General features: G+C 39.0%; 1 protein-coding gene across 2 annotated transcripts; it reads right to left on the bottom strand.

The window, feature by feature from the left end:
* Positions 1 to 11,122, bottom strand: LOC116254261 (protein TPR1-like). Of its 2 annotated transcripts, none has more exons than XM_031629521.2 (26): positions 10,912 to 11,122; positions 10,228 to 10,400; positions 9,922 to 10,101; positions 9,684 to 9,797; positions 9,080 to 9,238; positions 8,631 to 8,805; positions 8,428 to 8,551; positions 7,683 to 7,798; positions 7,381 to 7,516; positions 7,183 to 7,292; positions 6,712 to 6,781; positions 6,553 to 6,626; positions 6,383 to 6,478; positions 6,148 to 6,240; positions 5,577 to 5,704; positions 5,214 to 5,448; positions 4,974 to 5,141; positions 4,765 to 4,869; positions 3,591 to 3,743; positions 3,396 to 3,506; positions 3,103 to 3,282; positions 2,890 to 3,018; positions 2,704 to 2,799; positions 1,459 to 1,641; positions 1,205 to 1,380; positions 1 to 490 (listed from the first exon to the last, which is right to left on the bottom strand). In XM_031629521.2, exons 2-26 carry the CDS (start codon positions 10,305 to 10,307, stop codon positions 277 to 279), a joined length of 3,405 nt encoding a protein of 1,134 aa, XP_031485381.1. In that variant the 5' UTR covers positions 10,308 to 10,400; positions 10,912 to 11,122; the 3' UTR covers positions 1 to 276. The 2 variants fall into 2 exon arrangements, with proteins under 2 accessions (XP_031485381.1, XP_031485383.1); XM_031629523.2 differs by having other exon boundaries at positions 4,765 to 4,866.
* Positions 11,123 to 14,416: the final 3,294 nt, after the last annotated feature.

The raw sequence follows: 14,416 nt of genomic DNA, 5'->3' as shown, positions 1-14,416 counted from the left end.
TAAACCAAAACTTGTATGTGATTCAAGATTAATGCCACATCAAAGGACCAACAATGTACAGTTAAGGAACACTGGACAAGACACCGACAAGACAGCAACAAATAATCACATCATCAATAGAAGACGAATCTGTTAATCACTCACTTCCTTGGCCCTTTCTCTATCCTGACTTTCAGATCAAAGGTTAAAAGAAGGTAACCTACTGCTATTGTACAAGGTAAGTAACCACAGGTGCAGACCGCATTCGAAGGGAAAATTACATACACGATGTCATTATCATCTTGAAGTCTGCTCAGAGGCTTGGCTACTGATTGCGGATTGAGCAACCAACCCACCATTTGGCAGCCCGTTATCTGCAGGAGGTGATGTTCCCCACTTTCCTTCCGATTCAGATGGCTCTATCACCTTAACGGCTCCATCTGTCAACCCTACAGCAAATTGATTTGACTCGAATGGGGGTGTGGCAACCACAAGAGGGTACGCCATTGAGCTGCAATAAGATATCACATTTTTTTGAGTCAGCTCGGCGCAAAAAAAAAAAGCCATTTAACACACACGTATAAAATATGGTTCATGATAGGCAGATTGAGTATTCAAAACGGAACTGAGAAAGTAGAATCTGACAACCAGCTTAGGACGAAAGCTCTGGATGTTGGTTAAAAGACAAAAAGATAATCCATAGGCAACCACATCCTTAGTCAACGTGAACAGCATTAGTACTAACAATAAATTAAGCATATTCCACTTTTATAACGGCATGTTGACCCTAATACAAATTTGGGACAATTTGGAAGGAGAATGGACAACTATTTCGGGTATAGATACCAATTAGAATTAAAAGGAAAGAACACGAGACTTTTCTTTGTAAATGAAGAAAACTTTTAAAGATTAACCGGTTAACACCAAGTCTACTTGATTCAGGCCACACGTCTGAATCTCTTGGAAAGATAAATTCACCTCTTGAGCCAATCTCTCTCTCTCTCTCTCTCTCTCTCTCTCTCCCTACATGGAAAACACAAAACTGATCTTCCAAGGTTTTGACCCAAGAACATAAACACACTCGTACATGAATAGCATCGAGTATTTGCAGAGTCTAGACGAGGAAATCATGAGAGACCAGCCAAAAGTTACCAGAGGATGCTAAAATTGCACTTGGTAGGTAGCTCTGCCGCACATGCTCTCAAGTGGGGAGCCAAAAACTTACCTGTTTGTTGCCGTCAAGGACAAATATGCAGATGGAGATATGCGGCACCTCAGTCTCAAGCATTCAGCATCAAATACACCAATATTTCCATCACAGAAAGAAGCAAAAACAAGTTGGCTGTTGTAGGAATATGCAGCAGAGGAAATAGGAGCAGCTAGAAGATCCTGAGGCACCCACTGCACGAAGGACCAAAGCATAAGAATCTACACTCAACCAGTTTACTATCATTGAAACACACTCTTTCGCACACCAACCTGTCTGATGCGCTCCAACTTGGAGATGTCATAAACTGCAAGCTGAGTCGCATGAACCACCAACAAGCGGGTCTGGTCAGAATGGAACTGAACCCTTGTGTCCCCACCAGATGCCTTTCCCCCTGGCATTTGAATCATGATTGACTTTCGCTTCTCCCATGTATCTGTGTTCCAAACACAAAGCTGCCAAGATAACGTCTTAGAGGGTTTTGTTTGCTTGCTGGTGTACCCATCAGACAAATCAAACTAAGAGATCTTCTATACAACGCGAAGGAAAAATAAGACAATCAAACTATTTTCTTTTGGCTGGCTGACATTACTTCCCTTTGCAAAGAGCATGCCCCAACCAAGAGCACAAAAACATTAGTCTAATGGGAACTTGCCAAAGAAAACAGAAGTTTGAGAATCAACAGCCCTAAAATTGCATTCAGAAACAGAAGACATTTAAATTGGAAAGGATAGCATGGAACAGGACAACAAACAAACAGAACCTCCACAAATGATGGCAACCTGCAAAAGTTAAGCCTAAATAACAGATGGAATGATCTAATTAGACCAGGAACTTTAAAAGAAAACTAGCATCTAGACCAAACTCAAGATGGAAGCTGTGCATAACATAAGTTGAAGAAACATGCACCCCAAGAGAACACTGAAGTATGAACCCAAAAAACAAGAAGCCAACAAAAGGCTGCTCAACATGTGGATCTAAGTATTAACCTAGTGATCCATAAAGATGACAATGAAAGTTGACTTGCACAGTAGACAGACAGCACATTATCCTGCTGCAAAGAGCAGAACAAGAGCAACTCATGTACATGCAATGAAAGAATCAGGCTTGTAAACGACCTTATTTCTTAACATGAAACAGATTTGTGGACAATGGTCAGTTTCTTTACTCGTAATAAAATACGTCTCTTTTGGGTTTCATTAAGAGAACAAAAGAAAATTCCAGCTGAAAGCTACATGCTGCACATTCCAGAGTACGTCATGAAGTACCTGGAGTGCAACCAAGAAATTACAATAAACAAAAGAACTTTGATGATCACCTAAGAAACCACACTAGACCTTGCAAGGGTATGTCATGAAATATACCAAATGCAACTAAGACATTACAATCTACAAATATCTTGCCCTCGTCCTTTTACCATGTTAAGTATATCGCGAAAAATTACATAAACAAGACAATTCCAAAAATTACCAATCATCCATTGAATAACCGGGTTGGCGGAAAATATAACTACTCACTTGGGCATCAGCACCTGAAGAGACAAGGACATTAAGACTATTGGAGAAGGCCAGTCCTGTTATGCGTTTCTGATGACCCTTCAATTTTGTCTTAACCTACACAACACACACATTAATAATGCATCATCAATCTTGCCAACAGCCATGGAATGTACTGCCACATAGTAGATGACCCTGTAAGTCTACCTCATCCACACGAACATTATATATATGAATTGTTGAATCTTCCATCCCAATCGCTATTATGTTATTGTCCTGAGGATGAAATGCTAAAAATGTTGAAGCTGGAGGAGGTGCCATGAATGTTGTCATCACCTGCACAACAAAGTCAGCTAAGCTGCATACAGAGGACCAGAGGGATGAAGTTAGAAATCGGCCATTTTTTCCCTTTTATTTTACCTTAAATGTCATCATGTTAAAAAGTGACACTTTCCCGCCTGATGCTGACATCACATACGAATCATTCTTTGAGAGTGCTATACATGGAACTACCTCTTCAGTGTTGGTATCTGGGAGATCGTTAGTCATCAGAAGGCCACTGCTTGGTTGCCAATGTTGAGGAACAATATTGGCGGTAGCCTTTTCACATGTGCACAAGTTTAGTAACAATTTTCCGGTGCAGAATTTCAAAGAAGATATCTCTAAAAAATCCAATGCAAAACTGAGAAAAAAGATGGATCGGCCATACAAACCTTCCCACTTGGATTTTGCTCAGATCGGCCCCATTTCCAGAGTCTCTGGATTCCATTTGACCCAAGTGCTAATAGGCCGACGCCAGAGTTAGTATAAAGGAGTCGTAATACCTGTGCATATTTCCTCCATTAAAAGACTATTTTGAACTTGGTAACTGATGTGCTAAAGCTATGACAGAACAGAAGAATGCAAACCTTGACAGGAGGATCAGTATTTTCCGGCATTGTCACTACCCGACATTTAACAGGATCAGTAACCTCAGCCAACTCCCAAGTCTTGGTTTTATCAGGCATATCATCTAATACCCTTGGCTTCTCTGTACCCCTTACTGCTGATTCAACTCCATTCTACATTTAAAAAATTCGTAACAAAGAATGGTTAAATTATATACTTCCAGTCTTCCAGCAAAATGAACAAACTTGGGACGATACTGGATTCAATTATTCTGAGATGTGAAAGATAAATTTGTCGATGATAAAAAAAACAACAAACAAAAAAAAGACTACAACTTGGACAAGGCTCCAGTCTGCAGGAGAAAAATGCTTTTGTGGTAGAGACATATAGTATCCATTGAAAGTTGAGGAGCACTGGTAGTTTCAACTTGATGAGGAAGCTCTATCTAAAAGGCATAATTGAGAAAAACAAACTAATGCAAGTCAGAGTTTGTTAAACAATGAATATCATTGACATTTTACAACTTGTAAAAACCGATTTCACTTAGGGTTACCTGCAAATTACAATTTCTGCATCAAGAACAGGGTCAAGTACACACATGCATACACTAAATAGTGTTAATAAGGGAAAAAGACATATCCCAAAGGATCCAATGTTTTGTCCTTGCTCCATACATCCCGAAGGAATACACTAGGACTGAATAATACATTGTAATAACAATAATGATTATAAAACAACATTCATAAAATATTGATATTAACATAAAATTACTATAAAGGTCAGCTACATGAACTAGCATGCCATCGTTCCAGCCTAAGGGGCATAAATAAACCAAACAAGGGCACCATCTGCACCATGAAATTATTTAATTGCAAAACAATTTGCCCAAATAAATTACATTAGGATTTGTTTATTCCTACATAAACCAACACTTTAAAGAAGAAATGGCATTCTCCATCTCATTCTGCACAACCAATAAAATTGCTCATGCATCATGTTCACATCTGTTGCCAAGCAGCCAAGGACGTCATAGCATCATCCAACTTGCACAACAGAGGAAATCAACTACTTAGAAACAAGGATTCTGACAGACATGCATATCTTAGCAGCCAAGGAAATCAATGGGAAACCAAATTTTGCATAATAATGTGATATATAACCAGAGCTCTTCTTTTTTCTTTTGATCTCACATACAAGAACAGCAGGAGGGCGAGAAGGGGAAGTTCCATCAGGTCGATCCACTCTGCTAACTACTGGGCTAATGTTTGCAGCTGCAGTTGCAGCAGCACCAGATACCTGCTGAGGAAGCCAAATAAGCAAATAACATTATTTTTTCTTCCTTTGCTTCCCCCCTTTTAAAAGCAAATGTACTTAACAATCAAGGAGGTAGAACGAGATAGAACCTTTATTAGAGGAGTATCAACGGCTGCCCTATGTGCTTCAAAAGTACGGTTTTCGATAGACCGCAGATACCGAAGGCCATCTGCATTAGCAAGTACCTTGAAGCCATTATCTGCCGTAGTAACAGCTAGAAGGCTTCCATCCTTATTGAATCTCAACCGGGGCAAATTCTGAACCAAGAATCACATAAGAATGCAATTTAGAAGAGAAAACAGAATAACCATTTGAATATGAAATCTCACCTCAAGTCCACCATCAGCGTCTGTTGTTGTGAGAATGTTAACATGATCCATGTCCCAAAACTTAATTTGGTTATCTTCACCAACAGCCAGAAAATGATTTTTTGTGGTATCAAATTGCACAATACCAATAGATTTCTTTTTGAATCCAACATAATTTCTTTTAATGGAGCCTTCACTTTCATTCCACTCAACTAGATATGATTCCCCATCTTTACTTGTTCCACAAGAAAACAATCTAAGTCGCATACAGGAAACAAGAATTGATTAAAGACGATACGGATTAATAAAACATTGTTTTCATCTACCAAAGGTAAGTCACTTCCCTCAGCAGAATAAATAATAAATAACTCATGCTTCACTTACCTACTTCCATCAGCACTATACATCATTGTTGTACACCAGCGCCCAGGAGCATCATAATCTACTCTTGAACCCAAATTGTCATATAACCATGCCTTTATTTTCCCATCAAGAGCAGTTGAAAAAATAAACTGCAGTTCAGAAAGAACAGTCAACAAGCTAGTTCATTTGGCTAAAGGTGATTTTTTGTGTGATTATCTCCTTAACTCCAGTTAGCTAGATTCTTAATCATCAAGTACTTTGACACGAACATAATCATCAACTGTGTGCAAGAACAAATGCACAACTTCTGAAACGTTTGCTAAGCATGATGAATCTAGCACTTAATTATTTAGCATTTTACATATTAATTAGAATTTACATGTTCTTAAATACTTTAAAAGAGTGTTGTGTATCATGTTTCCCAATAATTTCCCAACTTAACTTTCCAAATTTATTACAGAATCTTCCATGATTAGGAGACTGATCCTCACAAAAACTGACAGAGAAGATGCAATTTTAAAGGGTAAATTGGACATCGTGGTAATAAAGGAAATATCTTTTTGTTTACAGCAAAAAGAGAGAAAAAAATTACCTGAATACTTTCTTTATGATGAGGACACACAGAATAAACAGGTGCCTCATGTCCCTCAAAAGTATATAGTCTTCTGCCATTCAGATCCCATATCTGCACAAACAATTTGCTACAAATTATTTCATCTTTTAGAGGTTTGGTTGGGTTTTTTTTGGGGGGTGGGGGAGGGGGGGGGCGGTGGTGGAGGGCGGCAGGGGGAGAATGTCAGAGTGTGTGAGATTGTGATAAAATGCACCTTTATCAATTTGTCATCTCCACAGGTTACAAAGCAGAGTTGCTTATTTGGATGAGAAAACACTAAATCATTCACTCCACCAATGTGAGCATCAATCTGAAAAAGGATTATCTTTTTAGTGTGAATCCCTTAAGGTATATAGACATCTTGAGCAAATTAATACTACAAACCTCCAAATGGTGTCGCAAATCAGCATGACCCGGATAGGCATACAAATGGACCAGGTGCTTTGTAAATGCAATCCCTGTGAGAACCGATGAAATATATCAAGCAAAGAATGAGAGGCAGACGACCCCACAAAAGCCATATCAAAACCAAGGGGCACATACCCATCAAACTACCATCAGGGCTCCACGTAACTTTACTAATAGATACAGAAAAGTCCTTGGCCATTGTAGCCTGTAAACACCAGTGGAGGAATAAAATTCCGCACAGCATATTATTAAGCCAAGTAAGCGAAACCAAGTAATAAAACAAAATGTTTAATTAGGAAGAAGAGGGGAACGAATCAAATGGAACACAGTCACAAACTAAGGCAACATAAAAGGAAGAGCTCTATTATACATCCTACAGGTGCTTTTACTCACAAACAATGGCGAGGCCTGAATATACATTTAAATCTATGTTTTATCACACACACACACAAGCACACTTGCAGATAGGGATACATCAAAGAAAAATCAAGTCCAGTTTTTATTCATATTGCATTCAATTCAATAAATGAACTCCAGTTGTACTATGAAGCATTTCCAATAAATAAGAACTTCTTTCAATGACTAATATGAAGGTCTGGTGAGAACCTGGAATGGCAACGAGCATGCAGCCATATCTCTTATCTTGAATGGTTTGGATAACAACCTTTCCCGAGAACCAACCTCCCACAGTGTTATTTCACCATTGCTAGAACCAACTGTTGGAAGATCAACCACCTTGTAAATGAGAATAACTTTCCATAACAGCACAATATGACCTATGAAAACATTATGACAAGTTTGTACCGAGAAGCAAAGTCTGATGTGTAGGATGGAAGTCCATGCTTGTGACAGTAGAGCCTTGACTAATATTACGTGCAACAGTTCTAGGAAGGTCTTCCAATGACCATGATGGTTGTGAAACTGGAGCTGGATAGGTTAACTATACAAAGAGAACCATAAAAGAGAAACAAAATAACAAGTTAAATATGTACATTTTCAGCATAGTGAAAGAAACAAGAGAAAGGCACAAGAGCAAGTATACTACTCCAGGAAAAAGGATATCAAAGCTTTATTCAGAAAAAACAGAAGGACATTAATGGACTCACCTCATCAATAGATGCAGCTGCGGGTCGCAGCCGCTTCATAAGCTGTTCAGAATCTGCACTTTGGTAATCCACACCTAGACCATTTGAAGGAGTCCTAGGACGCTTCAGAAGGGAAACTGTTGCAACCAAAAAAGGAACAAATTATAACTTTAAACGTGTAAAGTTTAAACTGCATTGTCACAAATATTGTTTCAGGAAAACATTATCAAGGTTTTTCTCGGGTTTTTTTTTTGGCAAAATTGCTTTTCTCGGGAAAATTTTGGCAAATTTTGAAAAATTAATGAAAATTCTATAATCACAATGATGCCCTCAAACTCAGCTTAATAAAAAAATGTGAAAAAATCATAACAAATTGCAAGGCATTTTTCTGAGATCTTTGAAATATTGGGAAATTTTCCCTTTTTTTCGTTTTACCTGTTTTTCTCATCTGTGACAGTGCTTTAAAGAACAAACAAGCACAACATGTAATACATCAACAGCAAATCGAAAAGCTTGAAGATCATCTCCCGAAGGGCCTTTTAGCTTCAATCCCATAATTACAACTTGAAAGCTTCACTATTATCCCGTGTATAATTAGAAAAACAAAAAACACATAGTTCTGCATGAAATTTGAAAGGATGGCGGTGTTGGGGAAATTTTGACCATCACCTCGTGTCCATATGGATGACAGCCACGTTTCTCTATCATTTGAAGGACCATACAAGGACAAGCATACAACTCTTTTAAGCAAAATACAGTTACAGACCTTGATTTGGTGGAACTGGAATTGCTGATGCAGCAACAACAGCAGACTGGACAGAAGAAGAAGCATTTGCATTCGTCATCCAACCACTTAAAGCGTTTGCATTGGCTGCCGTTGGAGGGAAAGGCTGCAGTGTGACAAAGTCATTGCATATTGGATATGAAGGATGAACGACAAATTACCCTTAAGTGACTCAAATACTGTACCCCATGAGCACCAAGAGCTGTGTATGCAGGGTTCTTGAGCCCCCCAGGAAGAGGAACTGTAACAGGTGTTGGAGCACGAGCACCATTCGGAGGCTGGCATGAATGGTCAGTGAACAACGTTTTGATATCTGGGTTTGACCTTGGATTCTTACAGAGCTGGTGCTGCCAATTCAAACTGCCAAAAACACCTAAATATCTCAGTCCAACAGCCCAAAAAATATCACAGAAATCTGCATGCAACTGATGGCATCAAAACCAAATCTATCCACATTGACGTTCATGTTCAATCATCAATTCACAGAAACTAACAAAGCTGTTGAATGGAAAAAATCCCACAAACAACAATGCTATTAGAGAGATAATTTATTTAATATGCCACATAACCAAATGAGATATCAAATAGAAAATAAGCTTTGGATATTGGAAATACTACAACGTATGGTGTCCACCTTTGATTAATTAAGGTTCTCAATCTCGACGCTTTTAGTGTTGGGAATACCAGCTTCTCTCGAAACAAAGGGTTGGCTTCAATAAGTTTTTTCAGCTCTAACAGCATAATGCTTCTAGCTGACTTTGTGTCGCCATACTTTGATAATTGTTCATTTTCCCTGCAGCCATTGATAGGGATAAAGTCAGTGACTTAAAAGTGCTTTTAAAAGTAACAAGCAATACAGACACTACCATGTGCTGTTTTCCTCGAACAAAGTCAGAGACAGTTACAGTACGAATATCCTGGTTGGACTAAAATCTTGCTGGGATATTCAGTTTAACATCCCCCAGCATCCTATGCAACTTACAGGCCCTACTCATAGTCATGGGCATGATTCTATTTTGAATAAACTGCACGAGAACATAGCAGAGGATCACAAGAGCATCACAGGTCTACGCAAATTATCTTTCTCAAAAAAGGAAAACAGACGTAACATAGATTTTGAGAGGATCAGAAACAAAATTTAGACCACCACAGAGAAACAATAAATAGCTAGCAATTCACTAGACTCCATATTCCATGATGGACATTAACAGCCAACTAGAGCCCAATCAGTACAACACCTGAAGTTTTCCAGCGTAAGAAGTTGGGTGATCTCCTTGTAGAGGTCTTCATTGAAAGTAGAGAACACTTTCAAATCCTTAACCAAAATTTCAACGGCTTTTGCTCGGTCCTGCCTGAGAACAGGATTGAACAAGCATGAATATTAGCACAAACCACTAACCCGTAGCACCAGCAACAAGCTTAATCCTAATTGAAAAATCAGAAACCAATTCTACAGCCAATTTTGATATCATGTACCTGTCTAGAGCTTCCAAATACTTCTGCTTCCTGATTTCAAAGAATATCTTCATCGAGTATCGATTGTCATCAACTTTGGTGAATCCTGAAAGGTACCGTTCGACCTCATCCCAATCGCCTGCCTGTGCTTTCTCCTCAAAGTACTTCATATTGAAGAAGAACCCAGATTCCTGCTCTAACCTGGGAACGCATTCAAAGCAGTGTCATCTGAGAACAATTGCTTGATGTATATGCAAGAACCCCAAACAGAGCCCTTTTGAAAAAATCAGTAGTAAAGCAAAAGGGGAGTTAAAAAACATCACTCACTTGTGAACGGACTCCTTGAATTTCTCCTCGTCGAGGAATTGCAGTATGAGGAACACCAATTCTCTGCTTAAAGATGACATCTCCAGAAAAAAAGAAAAAAATCTCACCAAAATACTAAAAAAGGTAAAAAAAACGCTGACGGAGACCTCTTATCAGCCACAGGAAGTCATTCCCTGTTGAACCAAGAAAAGCAAATTTAACCAAACAGAACAAAACCCCAGTGAAAGAACGCGAGGAACTAAGCATGCATAGTTTAATTATCAGATTGGCCTACGACAAATCCTCAAGACAAACCCTAAACAACATCTCCTCCACAGCTCCAATTCCGCTCAGGGACTAAAAAAAAAAAAAAAAAAAAAAAAAGAGCACGAAAACCAGGAACCCGGAAACCGAAGCTACTCAACCAGACACCGCAATTCTTAGTAGGGTGTCCGAAATTCTCACGTCCGCCGCAAACTCCAGGTTCCAAAAAAAACAACACAAGAAAATCCGACAAAAACAAAACAAAAGATTACAAAAAAACACACGCGCGCTCTCTCTCCTCTCTCTCTCTCTTCATGAAAGAGACAACGAAATCGAGGGCGAGAAGTAGCCCACGTAGTACGCTCTCGAATCAAAAGCACCAAAAATAAGAACGAAAGAGAAAACCAGCAAGGAATTCGAGAACATCAAACGGGAACTCACCCCAAACAAGAAAAAGATAGAGCCAAAGAGACGGAAAGGAACTCGCGGGCGAAACAATCTCTCAGAGACAGTAACCGGTTGACCAACCGTTGCCTGCAGACTCCTTCCTCATCAATGGCGGTCGCCGAGGACTCGAGAAGGGAGGCAGTGTTCTGATATATAGAGAGAGAGAAGGTGCGGTGGGGAGGGGGAGAAGAGTCTTCGTCCTCGCTTTCTTCGATGCGCTTGCGTCCTCCCCCCACCCCCCTCGTCACCGACTTATCAGCTGATAGGTACGTCCGCCTATTCCATAAGCCCCTCTGCTTATCATGAAAAGGGCGTTGGCGGATTCGAAGCCCGAGCTCAAATCCGTTGAATATTCTCACAACGAGTCCACCACTGCCCTCAGCCCCCCCGATGTCGGGTGCTGACGTGGCACTCTCCCCCCTCTTTCTCTCTCTTAACCTCAATCCCCCCCCCTTAGCGGCAGCTAACCACGGTTAATCGGTGGGGCCCGCCCGCGCACGAACATTGTGGGTCCCGCACCTGGAACACGTGATCCGACCCGAAACTCCGCTGCTTCCCCTGCACGCCATTCCCCGTTTTCTCTTCCTTTTCCCTTTCAGTGCCTTTCTTCTTCTTCTTTTTTTTTTTTTGCTTTCCTGCAACGCTGGCGGTTAGGCTCCCCGTGAAATCTTCGTTTTGTCCATTTGCTTCCTTAAATCCCCAAAGTAACCCCTTCACAGACAGTTCGGGTCCAGGTTTTCGATACTGGATCCGATTCTGTTGGATCGTAGTTGGTATGGACGTCAACGGATTCAATTGCATCGGACCCATTCCAAATATGTTTGGGCATGCCAAACAAAGCCGTGGATTCAACCTGCATGGTATGACATACCTTTAATTTGTTCAGACCATTTATATATATAACGATCTAATATATCAAAACACTAATATATATATTAAACTAATTTATGAATTTGATATAGGTAACTCCCACACCAACCACCATGTGGCTATCTTTTTTTACAAATGGTTATTCATCTAAGTACAATACAATGGATCCTTTCGCAACAGTGCAATGTGAATCGATCTAACCCGGGCTCGCCCTCTTTCACCTTTCCTCCTTATCTCATTCTGCTTGTAACGTTGCATTTTTCTCTGGTTCGATATATTCTTAGAGCCTCATATAGTTTTCTGGATCTGGATTCGTGTGTATCAACTCTGAATGGGCCTTCAAACCACAACGCCACGGCGGGGTACTTTTGGAATTTAGCGAGCCGTCCTAAAAGCCGCGCGTCGGATTTGCTGTTATCTGAAAACGAGCAGACTGCCATGCAATCAACGACAGGACCGACCGGACGAGGTTTGCTTATATCCTGTGGAAATACCAAAATAGCCTCGTTATTTTCCCATATGTCAAGACAGCCCCCAGAATCGTACGGTCTCGTTTTTTCCTGAAATTCGTGAACTTGGCCGTGTCCCCCAAACGCGGCCGCCCTGGCGATCTCTCAATCTTGTCAAATGATTTCCCAAAATGTTCTCTTCTTGTTTGAAAAGGTCCGAAGCAATGTCATTCCCGACCGTTAGATATGGATCTGGATTTTTACCAAATTCTTTCAAGTAAAAAAATTAAAAAATTTATAAAATGCATATATAAAATAGTAGTAAATGAGTCGTATAAGGCTCGAAATTTATAAGTAATAAAGTTAGATACTGAAGTTTCCATTCCTAATTTTCAATTTGATTTGGACAAATTTTGAAACCGATTACTAAATGAGTATATATAACCCATTATGTCCATCAATGCCAGTCTTTTGGTCCCAAATTGAATCGACTTGGTTAATATGAGATTTGATATTTATACATAGTCAAGTTTGCTATAGACGTTTCCATTCCTGATTCCCCGTTTTCAATGGACAAGTTCAACAGCCTTTTATCACCAATTGGGTGCGTACAATATTGATAAATATCTTTTTTTTTTTTTTGCAATAATTTTTAATCAGAGCCTTTAGCATAAGTTTGGATATTTATACGTAATCAAGTTATCTACTGAAGTTTCAATCCTTAGTTTTCAATTTCAATTGGAAAATTCAAAAGCCAGTCACTAACTCGATGCACATAATCCATTTACATCCTTGAATGTCATATTGTTTTGCTTGATCCACGCCTTTAGTATAAAATCTACATGCAATTAAGTTATTTTAGCCTTTACCGAACAAAAAAAACGCATTCGACACAGCAGCGGAGCCAGAAAAAAAATTTAAAGGAGCACTGACTTACAGGTTTTCATACCTAAAAGAGCACTTACATGTATAACAAAGTAAATATTAAACAATATAATGAAAGAAAATTAAGAAGCTAGTGGGGGCAACTGCCCACACTAGCCTGTAAGTTGCTCTGCCATTACTTCAACATAAAACTCTGGAGGACATACCATTATATCTCTAAAGTTCTATTTTGCTTTGGAACTTACGTGGATTTGGGATACGCGACACACTTGAGGACAATAATGACCACCGGATTCAAACCTCTAACACTTCTAACTCTTCTGAATGTGAAAAGCTGCCCGACTATCCAATTGCGTAAATGCCTCTTGACGCACATAGCTAATCATGTTAGCTATGGAAGTTTCCTTTATTAAACAAATTCAAAAACTATTAAATTCATTGGATGCATATAACCCATTACATTCGAATACCATAGTATTTTGCAATTAAGTTTCTATTGTATCAATTAGTATATGATTCGACATTTATATGCAATAAAGTAAGTTACACATGCAAATTGTTTTGTTTGCATCATAAATATCGTAGTGTCTGCACTAATATTGTAATTGACCATATTAGCATTAGCACGTGATTCGACATCCATACGTACTCAAGTTAGCTATGAAAGTTTCCATTGCTAATTTTTTATTTTAAAACACACCTAAAAACAAACTACTAATGGTACACTCTTTAATTTAGGTGTTGCCATCGATGGTTCACATCGGTCCGACACCCAAACTAAGCTTAGATCCACTTTGATTAAAATAAAAAAAAAATATATTTTAAATGTAAAATAATAAATAAATGTAATTAATTATATTATAATATTATATATATATTTAATAATAATATTAAAAAATATTATCAAGCCGAGTCCAATAAGAGTGACAAAATTGAAAAATATAACAAATATATGAGCATCATCAGAGGCATTATTAATAAAAATGTTGGATGGAGTGAACGTGGAGGACACGTGACAGATGCCCACTGGCTTCTTGGACCTCTCTTTAACTGCTAGAACAGAGTTTTTTTTGTTAATCTTCCGAATAAAGGTCAAAAGTTATGCACTTCATTTTGCCCTTTTATATATTTCCAATTTTATAAGCACGTGGGTCCCGCGACAAAGAATGAAAGTTGGCCCCACCAAGAAGAAATAAATAGATAAATAGTTATTATTGTGCGTACGACGCATAAAGCCATAAAAATGGCAATGACTCGACTCATTTGCATTTATTGCGAAATCATTTAAAGAAAGT

Source organism: Nymphaea colorata, chromosome 5 (genome assembly GCF_008831285.2).
Source record: "Nymphaea colorata isolate Beijing-Zhang1983 chromosome 5, ASM883128v2, whole genome shotgun sequence".
NCBI classification, from domain to species: domain Eukaryota; kingdom Viridiplantae; phylum Streptophyta; class Magnoliopsida; order Nymphaeales; family Nymphaeaceae; genus Nymphaea; species Nymphaea colorata.
Note: the sequence above shows the minus strand (reverse complement) of the source record. Positions and strands in the feature narration are given on the sequence as shown.

Excerpts from the sequence above, each read along its gene's own strand:
- LOC116254261 (XM_031629521.2), bottom strand. The coding sequence starts at position 10,307 with ATGTCATCTTTAAGCAGAGAATTGGTGTTCCTCATACTGCAATTCCTC. Across the intron at positions 8,552-8,630 it reads CAGCTCTTGGTGCTCATGGG|CCTTTCCCTCCAACGGCAGC; the intron begins GTACAGTATTTG and ends GTCACACTGCAG. Across the intron at positions 3,744-4,764 it reads CTCGCCCTCCTGCTGTTCTT|AATGGAGTTGAATCAGCAGT; the intron begins GTATGTGAGATC and ends TTTTAAATGTAG.